The sequence below is a fragment of the Ascaphus truei genome, unplaced genomic scaffold (assembly GCF_040206685.1).
Source record: "Ascaphus truei isolate aAscTru1 unplaced genomic scaffold, aAscTru1.hap1 HAP1_SCAFFOLD_675, whole genome shotgun sequence".
NCBI classification, from domain to species: Eukaryota; Metazoa; Chordata; class Amphibia; order Anura; family Ascaphidae; genus Ascaphus; species Ascaphus truei.
Genome location: NW_027457008.1, coordinates 49,763 through 69,622, shown reverse-complemented (window position 1 = coordinate 69,622; position 19,860 = coordinate 49,763). Strand labels below are relative to the sequence as shown.

General features: G+C 55.8%; 1 protein-coding gene across 1 annotated transcript; it reads right to left on the bottom strand.

The window, feature by feature from the left end:
- Positions 1-820: 820 nt before the first annotated feature.
- Positions 821-18,778, bottom strand: LOC142485944 (transient receptor potential cation channel subfamily M member 2-like; the record flags this gene model as incomplete). The annotated part of the gene is made up of 2 exons (XM_075584608.1): positions 821-3,686; positions 18,536-18,778. Coding segments are annotated over 2 exons (369 nt in total), but the record flags the coding sequence as incomplete, so codon positions are not given.
- Positions 18,779-19,860: the final 1,082 nt, after the last annotated feature.

Sequence of the window (19,860 nt, the reverse complement as noted above, 5' to 3'; positions counted from 1 at the left end):
TATTGTCACTGGATGTCAGCGTGTCACACGTCACTGCAGACACACTGAGAGTCACATGATTTGGGGTCAGTATTGTCAGTGGATGTCAGCGTGTCACACGTCACTGCAGACACACTGAGAGTCACATGATTTTGAGTCAGTATTGTCACTGGATGTCAGCGTGTCACACGTCACTACAGACACACTGAGAGTTATATGATTTGGGGTCAGTATTGTCACTGGATGTCAGCGTGTCACACGTCACTGCAGACACACTGAGAGTCACATGATTTGGGGTCAGTATTGTCACTGGATGTCGGCGTGTCACATGTCACTGCAGACACACAGAGAGTCACATGATTTGGGGTCAGTATTGTCACTGGATGTCAGCGTGTCACACGTCACCGCAGACACACTGAGAGTCACATGATTTGGGGTCAGTATTGTCACTGGATGTCAGCGTGTCACATGTCACTGCAGACACACTGAGAGTCACATGATTTGGGGTCAGTATTGTCACTGGATGTTAGCGTGTCACACGTCACTGCAGACACACTGAGAGTCACATGATTTGGGGTCAGTATTGTCACTGGATGTCAGCGTGTCACACGTCACTGCAGACACACTGAGAGTCACATGATTTGGGGTCAGTATTGTCACTGGATGTCAGCGTGTCACACGTCACTGCAGACACACTGAGAGTCACATGATTTGGGGTCAGTATTGTCACTGGATGTCAGCGTGTCACACGTCACTGCAGACACACTGAGAGTCACATGATTTGGGGTCAGTATTGTCACTGGATGTCAGCGTGTCACACGTCACTGCAGACACACTGAGAGTCACATGATTTGGGGTCAGTAATGTCACTGGATGTCAGCGTGTCACACGTCACCGCAGACACACTGAGAGTCACATGATTTGGGGTCAGTAATGTCACTGGATGTCAGCGTGTCACACGTCACCGCAGACACACTGAGAGTCACATGATTTGGGGTCAGTATTGTCACTGGATGTCAGCGTGTCACACGTCACCACAGACACACTGAGAGTCACATGATTTGGGGTCAGTAATGTCACTGGATGTCAGCGTGTCACACGTCACTACAGACACACTGAGAGTCACATGATTTGGGGTCAGTAATGTCACTGGATGTCAGCGTGTCACACGTCACTGCAGACACACTGAGAGTCACATGATTTGGGGTCAGTATTGTCACTGTATGTCAGCGTGTCACACGTCACTACAGACACACTGAGAGTCACATGATTTGGGGTCAGTATTGTCACTGGATGTCAGCGTGTCACACGTCACCGCAGACACACTGAGAGTCACATGATTTGGGGTCAGTATTGTCACTGGATGTCAGCGTGTCACACATCACCGCAGACACATTGAGAGTCACATGATTTGGGGTCAGTATTGTCACTGGATGTCAGCGTGTCACATGTCACTGCAGACACACTGAGAGTCACATGATTTGGGGTCAGTATTGTCACTGGATGTCAGCGTGTCACACGTCACTGCAGACACACTGAGAGTCACATGATTTGGGGTCAGTATTGTCACTGGATGTCAGCGTGTCACACGTCACTGCAGACACACTGAGAGTCACATGATTTGGGGTCAGTATTGTCACTGGATGTCAGCGTGTCACAGGTCACCGCAGACACACTGAGAGTCACATGATTTGGGGTCAGTATTGTCACTGGATGTCAGCGTGTCACACGTCACCGCAGACACACTGAGAGTCACATGATTTGGGGTCAGTATTGTCACTGGATGTCAGCGTGTCACACATCACCGCAGACACACTGAGAGTCACATGATTTGGGGTCAGTATTGTCACTGGATGTCAGCGTGTCACACATCACCGCAGACACATTGAGAGTCACATGATTTGGGGTCAGTATTGTCACTTGATGTCAGCGTGTCACACGTCACTGCAGACACACTGAAAGTCACATGATTTGGGGTCAGTATTGTCACTGGATGTCAGCGTGTCACACGTCACTGCAGACACACTGATAGTCACATGATTTGGGGTCAGTATTGTCATTGAATATCAGCGTGTAACACGTCACTGCAGACACACTGAGAGTCACATGATTTGGGGTCAGTATTGTCACTGGATGTCAGCGTGTCACACGTCACTGCAGACACACTGACAGTCACATGATTTGGGGTCAGTATTGTCACTGGATGTCAGCGTGTCACACGTCACTGCAGACACACTGAGAGTCACATGATTTGGGGTCAGTATTGTCACTGGATGTCGGCGTGTCACATGTCACTGCAGACACACTGAGAGTCACATGATTTGGGGTCAGTATTGTCACTGGATGTCAGCGTGTCACACGTCACTGCAGACACACTTAGAGTCACATGATTTGGGGTCAGTAATGTCACTGGATGTCAGCGTGTCACACGTCACCGCAGACACACTGAGAGTCACATGATTTGGGGTCAGTAATGTCACTGGATGTCAGCGTGTCACACGTCACTGCAGACACACTGAGAGTCACATGATTTGGGGTCAGTAATGTCACTGGATGTCAGCGTGTCACACGTCACCGCAGACACACTGAGAATCACATGATTTGGGGTCAGTAATGTCACTGGATGTCAGCGTGTCACACGTCACTGCAGACACACTGAGAGTCACATGATTTGGGGTCAGTATTGTCACTGGATGTCAGCGTGTCACACGTCACCGCAGACACACAGAGTCACATGATTTGGGGTCAGTATTGTCACTGGATGTCAGCGTGTCACACGTCACTGCAGACACACTGAGTCACATGATTTGAGGTCTGTAATGTCACTGGATGTCAGCGTGTCACACGTCACTGCAGACACACTGAGCGTCACATGATTTGGGGTCAGTAATGTCACTGGATGTCAGCGTGTCACACGTCACTGCAGACACACTGAGAGTCACATGATTTTGGGTCAGTATTGTCACTGGATGTCAGCGTGTCACACGTCACCGCAGACACACTGAGAGTCACATGATTTGGGGTCAGTATTGTCACTGGATGTCAGCGTGTCACACATCACTGCAGACACACTGAGAGTCACATGATTTGGGGTCAGTATTGTCACTGGATGTCAGCGTGTAACACGTCACTGCAGACACACTGATAGTCACATGATTTGGGGTCAGTATTGTCACTGGATGTCAGCGTGTCACACGTCACTGCAGACACACTGAGATTCACATGATTTGGGGTCAGTATTGTCACTGGATGTCAGCGTGTCACACGTCACTGCAGACACACTGAGAGTCACATGATTTGGGGTCAGTATTGTCACTGGATGTCAGCGTGTCACACGTCACCGCAGACACACAGAGTCACATGATTTGGGGTCAGTATTGTCACTGGATGTCAGCGTGTCACACGTCACCGCAGACACACTGAGAGTCACATGATTTGGGGTCAGTATTGTCACTGGATGTCAGCGTGTCACACGTCACTGCAGACACACTGAGAGTCACATGCTTTGGGGTCAGTAATGTCACTGGATGTCAGCGTGTCACACGTCACTGCAGACACACTGAGAGTCACATGATTTGGGGTCAGTATTGTGCCCCGAGATGCTCTGCGGTTCTCTGCAGAATCTCCTTCTCGTTGGCGTACAGTGCGATCCTGCGATCTACGAGCAGCCAGAGCAGAGAACGCTCGGAACCGGAGTCCTGCAGGTTCTGGGGACGAGAGAAGATCCCAGATATAGTAAAGTGACATTACGGAGGTAAATATAGGCTGCTCTGTCCATAAACCCCACAAATGTATACTTCCCCATCCCCTCATAGGCACCCTAAAATATCACCCCATTCCTTCAGGGACATTCTGGATTCTTTGCATGGGGCTTACTTGGAGGTATATATTTGGCAGGGTGGGGGTATTGTATATGGTTTAATTTAATTAATTTAATTGGCTTTTGGGGTATGTGTCATTGAGCTGCATTCTACCAACCAGAGAAATTAAGATTTAATTGGCTTTTGGGGTATGTTTGTGAGCCGATTCCTATCAATTGAGAGAGAAATGATAATCTCATTAACTATTTTGTAAGTCTGAGTTGATTAGTCAAACCCCTCCCTTAATTGTTAGTCAAATGCATGTGAATAGGGTACTTAAGTCACTGTAGCATGGCTGTTAGCCATAAGGCTGTGAAACATCAAAAGTGTCTACAAGAGTTAATTTTGGAGGTGAAGATTGCAGGAAGATCTGGACTCTGCATTACAATGTTGCCACTGTGAGACATTCACTTAACATCTGTGATTTATTTGTACACTTTTATCCTCCAGTACCTTGGAAGTCTCTCCTCCTGCATCTCACAGTGCCCTCTCCTCCTGCATCTCACTATGCCCTCCCTCCTGCATCTCACTGTGCTCTCTCCTCCTGCATCTCACTGTGCCCTCTCCTCCTGCATCTCACTATGCCCTCCCTCCTGCATCTCACTGTGCTCTCTCCTCCTGCATCTCACTGTGCCCTCTCCTCCTGCATCTCACTATGCCCACCCTCCTCCATCTCACTGTGCCCTCTCCCCCTGTATCTCACTGTGCCCTCTCCTCCTGCATCTCACTATGCCCTCCCTCCTGCATCTCACTGTGCTCTCTCCTCCTGCATCTCACTGTGCCCTCTCCTCCTGCATCTCACTGTGCCCTCTCCTCCTGCATCTCACTGTGCCCTCTCCTCCTGCATCTCACTGTGCCCCCTCCTCCTGCATCTCACTGTGCCCTCTCCTCCTGCATCTCACTGTGCCCTCTCCTCCTGCATCTCACTGTGCCCTCTCCTCCTGCATCTCACTGTGCCCTCTCCTCCTGCATCTCACTGTGCCCTCTCCTCCTGCATCTCACTGTGCCCTCTCCTCCTGCATCTCACTGTGCCCTCTCCTCCTGCATCTCACTGTGCCCTCTCCTCCTGCATCTCACTGTGCCCTCTCCTCCTGCATCTCACTGTGCCCTCCCTATTTCTTTTTCTGTTTACGGTTTCCTCACTCCCCACTGCACCATTATTTATACACCTCTCTCCCAACAACTTCTTTACCCCTCAATAAAAAACACCCCCACAATCATCCTCTATTCACACCCTCTATCTACTCCTTCCTGCTGCTGGGGATCTCCCCTAAGCCTGAACCCAGACATACACACCTGATCTTACCCACGCCTCCCTGCCACCTCTTCCCCTGTAAATGGTGTTAACCTTTCCATTTAACACTGACCTTCCTTAAATTTTACCCCACAAATCAAGCATCCCAATAGCCTACCCTTTTGGCTAATGTCCCACACTCAGTCACTCTACTCTACAGCACTTACTCCCTCACCTGCTGTCTCTGTAAGTTTCCCATTAAACCTCTTAGATTGTAAGCTCTTCGGGGCAGGGATTTCCTTTCCCATTGTCTGATTTTTGCTGCACTTATTGTATAATTATAATTCCCTGTACTGTATTCTTTGTGAAGCGCTATATAAATAAAGACATACAATACAATATGGCAGGGTGGGGGTATGTATTTGGCAGGGTGGGGATATTGTATTTGGCAGGGGTGGGGATATTGTATTTGGCAGGGGTGGGGATAATGTATATGGCAGGGGTGGGGATAATGTATATGGCAGGGGTGGGGATAATGTATATGGCAGGGGTGGGGATAATGTATATGGCAGGGGTGGGGATAATGTATATGGCAGGGGTGGGGATAATGTATATGGCAGGGGTGGGGATATTGTATATGGCAGGGGTGGGGATAATGTATATGGCAGGGGTGGGGATAATGTATATGGCAGGGGTGGGGATAATGTATATGGCAGGGGTGGGGATAATGTATATGGCAGGGGTGGGGATAATGTATATGGCAGGGGTGGGGATAATGTATATGGCAGGGGTGGGGATAATGTATATGGCAGGGGTGGGGATAATGTATATGGCAGGGGTGGGGATAATGTATATGGCAGGGGTGGGGATAATGTATATGGCAGGGGTGGGGATAATGTATATGGCAGGGGTGAGAGAGGGGTGAGAGGGAGAGAGGTGTCAGGCTTGCGCATGTCTCTTGGCTATTTCAAATTTCCCTCTATCCCGGCTTTTCTAGCCGGCTTGGCTCTGATTGGCTGCTTGGTATAGTTCCCACACATTGATTGGTTGCTGAGTTTTATGAATGAAACTAAGAATACTATAAGAATCTGTGAGCCAATCAGATTCGGTGTCCCCTTTAGTAAGAGCGCGGGCGGGATTTTCAAAGTTGCTTCTGTGCGAATAGCAGAGAAACCGGCCTCGATTTCAAGCCAGAAAAGCCGCCCGCCAGAGTCTAAGTCCCGCCTTCTGCGCCCAAGTTCTCAGAAACGATCGTAGCGGTGGTGCTAGGATTTGATGCTGATTTGAGTTCCAGGAGATTGGGAGTTACTCGCGGTCCGGAGAGGACCAACATCTCAGCAGAGAACGTAGCGGGGGTGTGTGGAATTTTACGCCGATTTGGGTTCCAGGAGATTCCAGGCTAAGTCCCAGTCAGGGTAAAACTCTCCATAGAGTTCCCTGCACCTAGGAGAGTCTCGTTTTCGACCCCAGTCCCAAAGTTAGTGTGTCTTTGTGTCTGTATTTTGTGTATAATTGTGTGTAAGCGAATTTATGCCGAATAAACTGCAATATATTTCATTACCTTGTTTTGCTCAATGAATGATCCTGGTAAAAAGGTGTAAGTAACCTGGTCTCTCGTGGCAACCAGGGCGGAGGTATTTGACTAGGGCAGAGGTATTTATTGGCAGGGCAGAGGTATTTATTGGCAGAGCAGAGGTATTTATTTGGGAGGGCGGGGGTATTTATTTGACAGGGTGGGGGTATTTATATGGCAGGGGCTAGGTATATATTTGGCAGGTGGGAGGTGTCACGGGAGACCAGGACCTTTAACATATTTATACCGGGATTATTTAATAGGCAAAACAAGGCGGTGAAATAAAATGGGGTTTATTTGGATAAAAACCTTGGAAACACAACAGAAATACAAAAGACACAAATATACATGTAACGGTGTTTTCCCGCCCGGTGGGAGATTTGGCCATTACTGGTCGTGTGGTGCATACTACCTGCTGGTAACAGGGGGGGCTGAGCTGTCCGCCGGTGGTAATGGGGATACAGGATCTGGTTTCTGGGGTACATTACCCACATGGTTCCTGTGACAGGGTGAAGTCAACCCCTATCAATTATGCATGGGAAACATATGTCTGAGTGCTTCATCCAGCACTCATAAGGGTTAACTCAGGTGGAAGTTAGGTAATCAGGAAGTAAGCTGACACCTGAGAGCCAGGAAGGTAGATAAGGATCTTGTTACTAGCAGTAGCTGCCTGTCTCAGATGAGAGCACATGGATAGATGTGCTGCTAGCCAGAAGGATACTGCACACTACTTACTGCAGCCAAAGTAAGATTTGTTTCATTTGTTTGCATGACTGCTTAAAAAGACTCTTAAGGTTTGGTTATGGTTTAGCCAGCCAGCCTGCTAGCTAGGAATGCTGTGTTAGTCAGTTTTCTCCCAACGAGGAGCAGGATTTATTTGCTTAAAGGGACAGTGTACCCGCATGTTATGTTGCTGTGGAGAAATAAAGCCACTGAACGTTTTCATTTATCCTGAAACTACACGTGTGGACTGTTCCCTGACCTCGGCTACAGGCCGTCCTGCCACAGTTCCCTAGCAGTGCAGCGCCTCCATCTGCTGTAGGCTCCAGATAGGGAAGATGATCTCCTACAGTAGAACTAATACCTCTTCCCCCAGTAAGATCACACTCTAGGCGGAGGTATATCAAACAGGAATGGTTTATTCTCTTGGTCTGTGCAGTACAGTAACACGGCAGGTCTCTGCCCACTGCAGTCTCTGGGATGGTAAACTTGAGGATGGCCCCTGGACTACAAGTCAGGGCCCCTGCAGCTGTCCTGGCTCCTTCCTGGTCCTCTAGCAGGACCAGAGGTATCGGGTATCACTCATTCTCCCCCAAGGGGAAAAGGAACAGGGTAGGCCAATCTCTAGGCAATCCTGCGCTATCCCTGCCTCCCTCAAGATGGGAGTGGCACTACTAAATTTAGGGCAGCACTGCCCTTAAGTACAGCTACGAGGAGGGCACCAGGTGTATCCCATGATTGGTCATGCTCAGGCCTGATGTCACCGCCTCCCATTGTCACTCAAGTGCAGCACCAAGGAGGGGGAAACCCCCATGTTGACTACTGTCAGCGTGATAGAACCAGGGCTTACTGCCAGGAGTAGGGCAGGTTAGTAGCCAAAGGTGGCATGGCTGCATACACACTTACTGGGGTCTGGGGATTGTGATCCAGCCTTTCCTAGGTGCAGGGCGCCCACTTGCAAGGGCTTACCCCGATCGGAACCTTGTTCCGGACGTCCTGGACTGAGATTCAGCAGAAAATCCTGACCGGGACCTAGTCCCGATACTCCTGGAAATGTTTTCGGCAGAAAATCCTGACCGGGACCTAGTCCCGATACTCCTGGAAAAGTTTTCGGCAGACAATCCTGACCGGGACCTTGTCCCGATACTCCTGGAAATGTTTTCGGCAGAAAATCCTGAACGGGACCTAGTCCCGATACTCCTGGAAATGTTTTCGGCAGAAAATCCTGACCGGGACCTAGTCCCGATACTCCTGGAAAAGTTTTCGGCAGAAAATCCTGACCGGGACCTAGTCCCGATACTCCTGGAAATGTTTTCGGCAGAAAATCCTGACCGGGACCTTGTCCCGATACTCCTGGAAATGTTTTCGGCAGAAAATCCTGAACGGGACCTAGTCCCGATACTCCTGGAAATGTTTTCGGCAGAAAATCCTGACCGGGACCTAGTCCCGATACTCCTGGAAATGTTTTCGGCAGAAAATCCTGACCGGGACCTAGTCCCGATACTCCTGGAAATGTTTTCGGCAGGAAATCCTGACCGGGACCTAGTCCCGATACTCCTGGAAATGTTTTCGGCAGGAAATCCTGACCGGGACCTAGTCCCGATACTCCTGGAAATGTTTTCGGCAGGAAATCCTGACCGGGACCTAGTCCCGATACTCCTGGAAATGTTTTCGGCAGAAAATCCTGACCGGGACCTAGTCCCGATACTCCTGGAAATGTTTTCGGCAGAAAATCCTGACCGGGACCTAGTCCCGATACTCCAGGAAATGTTTTCGGCAGAAAATCCTGACCGGGACCTAGTCCCGAAACTCCTGGAAATGTTTTCGGCAGGAAATCCTGACCGGGACCTAATCCCGATACTCCTGGAAATGTTTTCGGCAGAAAATCCTGACCGGGACCTAGTCCCGATACTCCTGGAAATGTTTTCGGCAGGAAATCCTGACCGGGACCTAGTCCCGATACTCCTGGAAATGTTTTCGGCAGGAAATCCTGACCGGGACCTAGTCCCGATACTCCTGGAAATGTTTTCGGCAGGAAATCCTGACCGGGACCTAGTCCCGATACTCCTGGAAATGTTTTCGGCAGGAAATCCTGACCGGGACCTAGTCCCGATACTCCTGGAAATGTTTTCGGCAGAAAATCCTGACCGGGACCTAGTCCCGATACTCCTGGAAATGTTTTCGGCAGAAAATCCTGACCGGGACCTAGTCCCGATACTCCTGGAAATGTTTTCGGCAGGAAATCCTGACCGGGACCTAGTCCCGATACTCCTGGAAATGTTTTCGGCAGAAAATCCTGACCGGGACCTAGTCCCGATACTCCTGGAAATGTTTTCGGCAGGAAATCCTGACCGGGACCTAGTCCCGATACTCCTGGAAATGTTTTCGGCAGGAAATCCTGACCGGGACCTAGTCCCGATACTCCTGGAAATGTTTTCGGCAGAAAATCCTGACCGGGACCTAGTCCCGATACTCCTGGAAATGTTTTCGGCAGAAAATCCTGACCGGGACCTAGTCCCGATACTCCAGGAAATGTTTTCGGCAGAAAATCCTGACCGGGACCTAGTCCCGAAACTCCTGGAAATGTTTTCGGCAGGAAATCCTGACCGGGACCTAGTCCCGATACTCCTGGAAATGTTTTCGGCAGAAAATCCTGACCGGGACCTAGTCCCGATACTCCTGGAAATGTTTTCGGCAGGAAATCCTGACCGGGACCTAGTCCCGATACTCCTGGAAATGTTTTCGGCAGGAAATCCTGACCGGGACCTAGTCCCGATACTCCTGGAAATGTTTTCGGCAGGAAATCCTGACCGGGACCTAGTCCCGATACTCCTGGAAATGTTTTCGGCAGGAAATCCTGACCGGGACCTAGTCCCGATACTCCTGGAAATGTTTTCGGCAGAAAATCCTGACCGGGACCTAGTCCCGATACTCCTGGAAATGTTTTCGGCAGGAAATCCTGACCGGGACCTAGTCCCGATACTCCTGGAAATGTTTTCGGCAGGAAATCCTGACCGGGACCTAGTCCCGATACTCCTGGAAATGTTTTCGGCAGGAAATCCTGACTGCGGCCGCTACGTTCTAAAATGAGAACTTGGTCCTCGCGCCTGACTCAGTCTCTGCGGGGCAGACTTTCCTAGCTTCAAAACGAAGCCGGTTGCTCTGCTATTTGGAACAGAGCAACTTTGAAAAGCCGCCCCGCGTCATCGACTCAAGCCACAAGATGGTATGGTTCTCTGACTGGGGCTTCTCCTTCCATTCCCTCCTCTGTTCTATGTTCAGCATGGAGGAAATAGGAGCGACCAATCAGAGCGTGGGAATTCCTCCTGCCAGCCAATAGAAACAGGGGCTCGGCTCTTGGCTGACGTCAGAGGAGGAGGCGTGGCAAGCCGACTGGAAAATCCGGGTGAGCGGTAAATATGATTTAGCCAATGGGAGAAGCGCCTACAAGCGGTATCTCCCCCGGCTAACTCATTGCCACCCGCTGGGCAGGCCCCACCGTCTGGCAGATACAAAAGGTGGCCCCACAGGCTGCCCTTTGTTCTCCGGATTTGGCAATTCGCCCTTCCTCGCCCACCAAACGGTCTTCTCACCGCTGGACATCCTCTCCTCTTTGAACTACGGACTCTATACAGACATGCCGGCGTCTATGCTGTGCCCGGGCTGACTGTATAGAGCCTTATAACAATGTATAGAACATTATAACGTACACTTTAATAAAGTATGGACTTTGGGGAACATTATACTTATAAGGGAAATGGGTTTGGGATATTTGGGCTCGAAACGCAGGAGTCTGGGGGACACAGGGAAGCCCCGGTGTATTTCACCCCGCGTACCGACAAATCACGCCTGCTCGCCGGGGAGAATTAAAGAACTACCGGTAACTTCGGCCCCCGAACTCCTGTCAACAAAATAATTGTATTTCTAACCAAATACCTCATATTTGGCGGGGCGGAGGTATTTGGCGGGGCGGAGGTATTTGGCGGGGCGGAGGTGTTTGGCGGGGCGGAGGGGCGGAGGCGTTTGGCGGGACGGAGGCGTTTGGCGGGACGGAGGCGTTTGGCGGGGCGGAGGCGTTTGGCGGGCGGAGGTATTTGGCGGGGCGGAGGTGTTTGGCGGGGCGGAGGTGTTTGGCGGGGCGGAGGCGTTTGGCGGGGCGGAGGTATTTGGCGGGGCGGAGGTATTTGGCAGGACAGAGGTATTTGGCGGGGCGGAGGTATTTGGCGGGGCGGAGGCGTATGGCAGGGCGGAGGCGTTTGGCGGGGCGGAGGTGTTTGGCGGAGCGGAGGTGTTTGGCGGAGCGGAGATGTTTGGCGGGGCGGAGGTATTTGGCGGGGCGGAGGTATTTGGCGGGGCGGAGGCGGAGGAGTTTGGCGGGGCGGAGGTATTTGGCAGGACAGAGGTACTTGGCGGGGCGGAGGTATTTGGCGGGCGGAGGTGTTTGGCGGGGTGGAGGTGTTTGGCGGGGCGGAGGTGTTTGGCGGGGCGGAGGTGTTTGGCGGGGCGGAGGCGTATGGCGGGGCGGAGGTGTTTGGCGGGGCGGAGGTGTTTGATGGAGCGGAGGTGTTTGGCGGGGCGGAGGCGTTTGGCGGGGCGGAGGCGTTTGGCAGGGCGGAGGCGTTTGGCGGGGCGGAGGTGTTTGGCGGGGCGGAGGTGTTTGGCGGGGCGGAGGTGTTTGGCGGAGCGGAGGTGTTTGGCGGGGCGGAGGTGTTTGGCAGGGCGGAGGCGGAGGTGTTTGGCGGAGAGGAGGTATTTGGCGGGGCGGAGGCGGAGGTGTTTGGCGGGGCGGAGGTATTTGGCGGGGCGGAGGCGGAGGTGTTTGGCGGGGCGGAGGTGTTTGGCAGGGCGGAGGTGTTTGGCAGGGCGGAGGTGTTTGGCGGAGCGGAGGTATTTGGCGGGGCGGAGGCGGAGGTGTTTGGCGGAGCGGAGGTATTTGGCGGGGCGGAGGTGTTTGGCAGGGCGGAGGTGTTTGGCGGGGCGGAGGCGTTTGGCGGGGCGGAGGTGTTTGGCGGGGCGGAGGCGTTTGGCGGAGCGGAGGTATTTGGCAGGGCGGAGGCGGTGGTGTTTGGCGGAGCGGAGGTATTTGGCGGGGCGGAGGCGTTTGGCGGGGCGGAGGTGTTTGGCGGGGCGGAGGCGGTGGTGTTTGGCGGAGCGGAGGTATTTGGCGGGGCGGAGGCGTTTGGCGGGGCGGAGGTGTTTGGCGGGGCGGATGTGTTTGGCGGGGCGGAGGTGTTTGGCGGGGCGGAGGTGTTTGGCGGGGCAGAGGCATTTGGCGGGGCGGAGGTGTTTGGCGGGGCGGAGGAGTTTGGCGGGGCGGAGGTGTTTGGCGGGGCGGAGGTGTTTGGCGGGGCGGCGGAGTTTGGCGGGGCGGAGGTGTTTGGCGGGGCGGAGGTGTTTGGCGGAGCGGAGGTGTTTGGCGGGGCGGAGGTGTTTGGCGGGGAGGCGGTGTTTGGCGGGGCGGAGGTGTTTGGCGGAGCGGAGGTATTTGGCGGGGCGGAGGTGTTTGGCGGGGCGGAGGTGTTTGGCGGGGCGGAGGTGTTTGGCGGAGCGGAGGTATTTGGCAGGGCGGAGGCGGAGGTGTTTGGCGGGGCGGAGGTGTTTGGCAGGGCAGAGGTGTTTGGCGGAGCGGAGGTGTTTGGCGGGGCGGAGGCGTTTGGCGGGGCGGAGGCGTATGGCAGGGCGGAGGCGTTTGGCAGGGCGGAGGTGTTTGGCGGAGCGGAGGTGTTTGGCGGAGCGGAGGTATTTGGCGGGGCGGAGGTGTTTGGCAGGGCGGAGGCGGAGGTGTTTGGCGGGGCGGAGGTGTTTGGCAGGGCGGAGGTGTTTGGCGGAGCGGAGGTATTTGGCGGGGCGGAGGTGTTTGGCAGGGCGGAGGCGGAGGTGTTTGGCGGGGCGGAGGTGTTTGGCGGGGCGGAGGTGTTTGGCGGGCGGAGGTGTTTGGCGGGGCGGAGGTGTTTGGCAGGGCGGAGGTGTTTGGCGGAGCGGAGGTATTTGGCGGGGCGGAGGTGTTTGGCAGGGCGGAGGTGTTTGGCGGAGCGGAGGTATTTGGCGGGGCGGAGGCGGAGGTGTTTGGCGGGGCGGAGGTGTTTGGCGGGGCGGAGGTATTTGGCGGGGCGGAGGTGTTTGGCGGGGCGGAGGCGGAGGTGTTTGGCGGGGCGGAGGTATTTGGCGGGGCGGAGGTATTTGGCGGGGCGGAGGTGTTTGGCGGGGCGGAGGTGTTTGGCGGGGCGGAGGTGTTTGGCGGGGCGGAGGTATTTGGCGGGGCGGAGGTGTTTGGCGGGGCGGCGGTGTTTGGCGGGGCGGAGGTGTTTGGCGGGGCGGAGGTGTTTGGCAGGGCAGAGGTGTTTGGCGGAGCGGAGGTATTTGGCGGGGCGGAGGCGGCGGTATTTGGCGGGGCGGAGGTATTTGGCGGGGCGGAGGTGTTTGGCGGGGCGGAGGTATTTGGCGGGGCGGAGGCGGAGGTATTTGGCGGGGCGGAGGCGGAGGTGTTTGGCGGGGCGGGGCGGAGGTGTTTGGCGGGGCGGAGGTGTTTGGCGGGGCGGAGGTGTTTGGCGGGGCGGAGCTGTTTGGCGGGGCGGAGGCGTTTGGCGGGGCGGAGGCGTTTGGCGGGGCGGAGGTGTTTGGCGGGGCGGAGGCGTTTGGCGGGGCGGAGGCGTTTGGCGGAGGCGTTTGGTGGAGGCGGAGGTGTTTGGTGGGGCGGAGGCGTTTGGCGGGGCGGAGGCGTTTGGCGGGGCGGAGGTGTTTGGCGGGGCGGAGGCGTTTGGCGGGGCGGAGGCGTTTGGCGGGGCGGAGGCGTTTGGCGGGGCGGGGCGGAGGTATTTGGCGGGGCGGGGCGGAGGTGTTTGGCGGGGCGGAGGTATTTGGCGGGGCGGCGGTGTTTGGCGGAGCGGAGGTGTTTGGCGGGGCGGAGGCGTTTGGCGGAGGCGGAGGTGTTTGGCGGGGCGGAGGTGTTTGGCGGGGCGGAAGCGTTTGGCGGGGCGGAGGCGTTTGGCGGAGCGGAGGCGTTTGGCGGAGCGGAGGCGTTTGGCGGAGCGGAGGCGTTTGGCGGAGCGGAGGTGTTTGGCGGGGCGGAGGTGTTTGGCGGGGCGGAGGTGTTTGGCGGAGGCGGAGGTGTTTGGCGGGGCGGAGATGTTTGGTGGGGCGGAGGTGTTTGGCGGGGCGGAGGTGTTTGGCGGGGCGGGGGCGTTTGGCGGGGCGGAGGCGTTTGGCGGGGCGGAGATGTTTGGCGGGGCGGAGGTGTTTGGCGGGGCGGAGGTGTTTGGCGGAGCGGAGGTATTTGGCGGGGCGGAGGTATTTGGCGGGGCGGAGGCGGAGGCGTTTGGCGGGGCGGAGGCGTTTGGCGAGGCGTTTGGCGGGGCGGAGGCATTTGGCGGGGCGGAGGCGTTTGGCGAGGTGGAGGCGTTTGGCGAGGCTTTTGGCGGGGCGGAGGTGTTTGGCGGAGGTATTTGGCGGGCGGAGGCGTTTGGCAGGGCGGAGGCGTATGGCAGGGCGGAGGAGTTTGGCGGGGCGGAGGTGTATGGCAGGGCGGAGGCGTATGGCGGGCGGAGGCGTATGGCGGGTCGGAGGCGTATGGCGGGGTGGAGGCGTATGGCAGGGCGGAGGCGTATGGCGAGGCGTTTGGCGGGGCGGAGGCATTTGGCGGGGCGGAGGCGTTTGGCGAGGCGGAGGCGTTTGGCGAGGCTTTTGGCGGGGCGGAGGTGTTTGGCGGAGGTATTTGGCGGGCGGAGGCGTTTGGCAGGGCGGAGGCGTATGGCAGGGCGGAGGAGTTTGGCGGGGCGGAGGTGTATGGCAGGGCGGAGGCGTATGGCGGGGTGGAGGCGTATGGCGGGGCGGAGGCGTATGGCGGGGTGGAGGCGTATGGCAGGGCGGAGGCGTATGGCGGGCGGAGGCGTTTGGCGGGGCGGAGGCGTATGGCGGGGCGGAGGCGTTTGGCGGGGCCGAGGCGTATGGCGGGGCGGAGGCGTATGGCGGGGCGGAGGCGTATGGCGGGGCGGAGGCGTATGGCGGGGTGGAGGCGTATGGCAGGGCGGAGGCGTATGGCGGGGCGGAGGTGTATGGCAGGGTGGAGGTGTATGGCAGGGCGGAGGCGTATGGCGGGCAGAGGCGTATGGCGGGGCGGAGGCGTATGGCGGGGTGGAGGCGTATGGCAGGGCGGAGGCGTATGGCGAGGCGTTTGGCGGGGCGGAGGCATTTGGCGGGGCGGAGGCGTTTGGCGAGGCGGAGGCGTTTGGCGAGGCTTTTGGCGGGGCGGAGGTGTTTGGCGGAGGTATTTGGCGGGCGGAGGCGTTTGGCAGGGCGGAGGCGTATGGCACGGCGGAGGAGTTTGGCGGGGCGGAGGTGTATGGCAGGGCGGAGGCGTATGGCGGGGTGGAGGCGTATGGCGGGGCGGAGGCGTATGGCGGGGCGGAGGTGTTTGGCGGAGGTATTTGGCGGGCGGAGGCGTTTGGCAGGGCGGAGGCGTATGGCAGGGCGGAGGAGTTTGGCGGGGCGGAGGTGTATGGCAGGGCGGAGGCGTATGGCGGGGCGGAGGCGTTTGGCGGGGCGGAGGCGTATGGCGGGGCGGAGGCGTTTGGCGGGGCGGAGGCGTATGGCGGGGCGGAGGCGTATGGCGGGGTGGAGGCGTATGGCAGGGCGGAGGCGTATGGCGGGGCGGAGGCGTTTGGCGGGGCGGAGGCGTATGGCGGGGCGGAGGCGTTTGGCGGGGCGGAGGCGTATGGCGGGGCGGAGGCGTATGGAAGGGCGGAGGCGTATGGCGGGGAGGAGGCGTATGGCGGGGCGGAGGCGTATGGCGGGGTGGAGGCGTATGGCGGGGCGGAGGCGTTTGGCGGGGCGGAGGCGTATGGCGGGGCGGAGGCGTTTGGCGGGGCGGAGGCGTATGGCGGGGCGGAGGCGTATGGCGGGGTGGAGGCGTATGGCAGGGCGGAGGCGTATGGCGGGGCGGAGGCGTTTGGCGGGGCGGAGGCGTATGGCGGGGCGGAGGCGTTTGGCGGGGCGGAGGCGTATGGCGGGGCGGAGGCGTATGGAAGGGCGGAGGCGTATGGCGGGGAGGAGGCGTATGGCGGGGCGGAGGCGTATGGCGGGGTGGAGGCGTATGGCAGGGCGGAGGCGTATGGCGGGGCGGAGGTGTATGGCAGGGTGGAGGTGTATGGCAGGGCGGAGGCGTATGGCGGGCGGAGGCGTATGGCGGGGCGGAGGCGTATGGCGGGGCGGAGGCGTATGGCGGGGCGGAGGCGTATGGCGGGGCGGAGGTGTATGGCAGGGCGGAGGCGTATGGCGGGGCGGAGGCGTATGGCGGGGCGGAGGCGTATGGCGGGGCGGAGGCGTATGGCGGGGCGGAGGTGTATGGCAGGGCGGAGGCGTATGGCGGGGTGGAGGTATTAAAGTGGAGTGCAGGAGCAGTGGGAAAAACTAAAAGATACAATACTAGAAGTAACAGCTCTTTGTGTCGGCGGTTTAGTGATAATACAAGGAAGAGGCGGGTATCGCTGTGTGTTATATACAGAGGTGGGGTATCGCTGTGTGTTATATACAGAGGCAGGGTATCGCTGTGTGTTATATACAGAGGCAGGGTATCGCTGTGTGTTATATACAGAGGCAGGGTATCGCTGTGTGTTATATACAGAGGCGGGGTATCGCTGTGTGTTATATACAGAGGCGGGGTATCGCTGTGTGTTATATACAGAGGCAGGGTATCGCTGTGTGTTATATATAGAGACAGGGAATCGCTGTGTGTTATATACAGAGACAGGGTATCGCTGTGTGTTATATACAGAGGTGGGGTATCGCTGTGCGTTATATACAGAGGCAGGGTATCGCTGTGTGTTATATACAGAGGTGGGGTATCGCTGTGCGTTATATACAGAGGCAGGGTATCGCTGTGTGTTATATACAGAGGTGGGGTATCGATATGTGTTATATACAGAGGCAGGGTATCACAGTGTGTGTTATATACAGAGGCGGGGTATCACTGTGCGTTATATACAGAGGCGGGGTATCGCTGTGTGTTATATACAGAGGCAGGGTATCGCTGTGTGTTATATATAGAGACAGGGAATCGCTGTGTGTTATATACAGAGACAGGGAATCGCTGTGTGTTATATACAGAGACAGGGTATCGCTGTGTGTTATATACAGAGGTGGGGTATCGCTGTGCGTTATATACAGAGGCAGGGTATCGCTGTGTGTTATATACAGAGGTGGGGTATCGCTGTGCATTATATACAGAGGCAGGGTATCGCTGTGTGTTATATACAGAGGTGGGGTATCGATATGTGTTATATACAGAGGCAGGGTATCACAGTGTGTGTTATATACAGAGGCAAGATATAGCTGTGTGTTATATACAGAGGCAAAGTACCACATGGGCAGTTAGAGCCAATAGGGCTCAAGAAGCAGAGGAAGGATAGAGGTTTAGCGCGAATACAGCGCGCGCCGATCAGTGCAGAGGAGGCACCGGAGCAGGTAGTGTCCCGGGAGCTGGGCTTCCCTGGATTAGGCCTAGTCTTGCCCCGTAGGCCCCAGCTCGGCCCTGAGTCCCCCTCTAGCTTGTGTATTGTAGGGAAGGCCCCAGGTAGGTAAGGACTCTTTGTAGTAGCAGTACTGCATTGGTGACCAGACGGCCACACAGTGTCCTGCGGTCAGGCCCAGGGCCCACCATATACAGAGGCAAGGTATCGCTGTGTGTGTTATATAGAGACTCGGAGTATCACTGTGTTTGTGTAATATACAGAGGTGGGGTATCACTGTGTGTTATATACAGAGGCAGGGTATCGCTGTGTGTTATATACAGAGTCGGAGTATCACTGTGTGTTATATACAGAGGCAAGGTATCGCTGTGTGTATGTTATATACAGAGGTGGGGTATCACTGTGTGTTATACAGAGGCAAGGTATCGCTGTGTGTATTATATACAGAGTCGGAGTATCACTGTGTTTGTGTTATATACAGAGGTGGGGTGTCACTGTGTGTTATACAGAGGCAAGGTATCGCTGTGTGTATTATATACAGAGTCGGAGTATCACTGTGTTTGTGTTATATACAGAGGTGGGGTATCACTGTGTTTGTGTTATATACAGAGGTAGGGTATCACTGTGTGTCATACAGAGGTCGGGTATCGCTGTGTATTTTATATACAGGAGGCAGGGTAATGCTGTGTGTGTTATATACAGGTACCTTTATAAGGCTGTCCAGGTCGCCCTTAGATTCCAAGTGTAAATTCACGGCCCGAGTCTCTACCCACGCATTGTCCGTATTCCTGGGATCATCCAGGTAGCCCCGGAGTACCTGAGAGGGGACATGCGTTAGTATTAGTGTCCCCCTCGGAGTACCTGAGAGGGGACATGAGTGAGTATTAGTGTCCCCCCGGAGTACCTGAGAGGGGACATGAGTGAGTATTAGTGTCCCCCCCCGGAGTACCTGAGAGGGGATATGAGTGAGTATTAGTGTCCCCCCCGGAGTACCTGAGAGGGGACATGAGTGAGTATTAGTGTCCCCCCCCCCCGGAGTACCTGAGAGGGGACATGAGTGAGTATTAGTGTCCCCCTCGGAGTACCTGAGAGGGGACATGCGTTAGTATTAGTGACCCCTGGAGTACCTGAAAGAAGATGTCACTATTAGTGTGTCACACCCCGGGTACCAGACAGGGGACTTGCGTTAGTATTAGTGTCACACCCCGGGTACCGGACAGGGGACTTGCGTTAGTATTAGTGTCACACCCTGAGTACCGGACAGGGGACATGCGTTAGTATTAGTGTCACACCCTGAGTACCGGACAGGGGACATGCGTTAGTATTAGTGTCACACCCTGAGTACCGGACAGGGGACATGCGTTAGTATTAGTGTCACACCCCGAGTACCGGACAGGGGACATGCGTTAGTATTAGTGTCACACCACGAGTACCGGACAGGGGACATGCGTTAGTATTAGTGTCACACCCCGAGTACCGGACAGGGGACATGCGTTAGTATTAGTGTCACACCCCGAGTACCGGACAGGGGACATGCGTTAGTATTAGTGTCACACCCCGAGTACCGGACAGGGGACATGCGTTAGTATTAGTGTCACAACCAGAGTACTGGACAGGGGACATGCGTTAGTATTAGTGTCACACCCCGAGTACCGGACAGGGGACATGCGTTAGTATTAGTGTCACACCCCGAGTACCGGACAGGGGACATGCGTTAGTATTAGTGTCACAACCAGAGTACTGGACAGGGAACATGCGTTAGTATTAGTGTCACAACCAGAGTACTGGACAGGGGACATGCGTTAGTATTAGTGTCACACCCCGAGTACCGGACAGGGGACATGCGTTAGTATTAGTGTCACACCCCGAGTACCGGACAGGGGACATGCGTTAGTATTAGTGTCACACCCCGAGAACCGGACAGGGGACATGCGTTAGTATTAGTGTCACGCCCCGAGTACCGGACAGGGGACATGCGTTAGTATTAGTGTCACACCCCGAGTACCGGACAGGGGACATGCGTTAGTATTA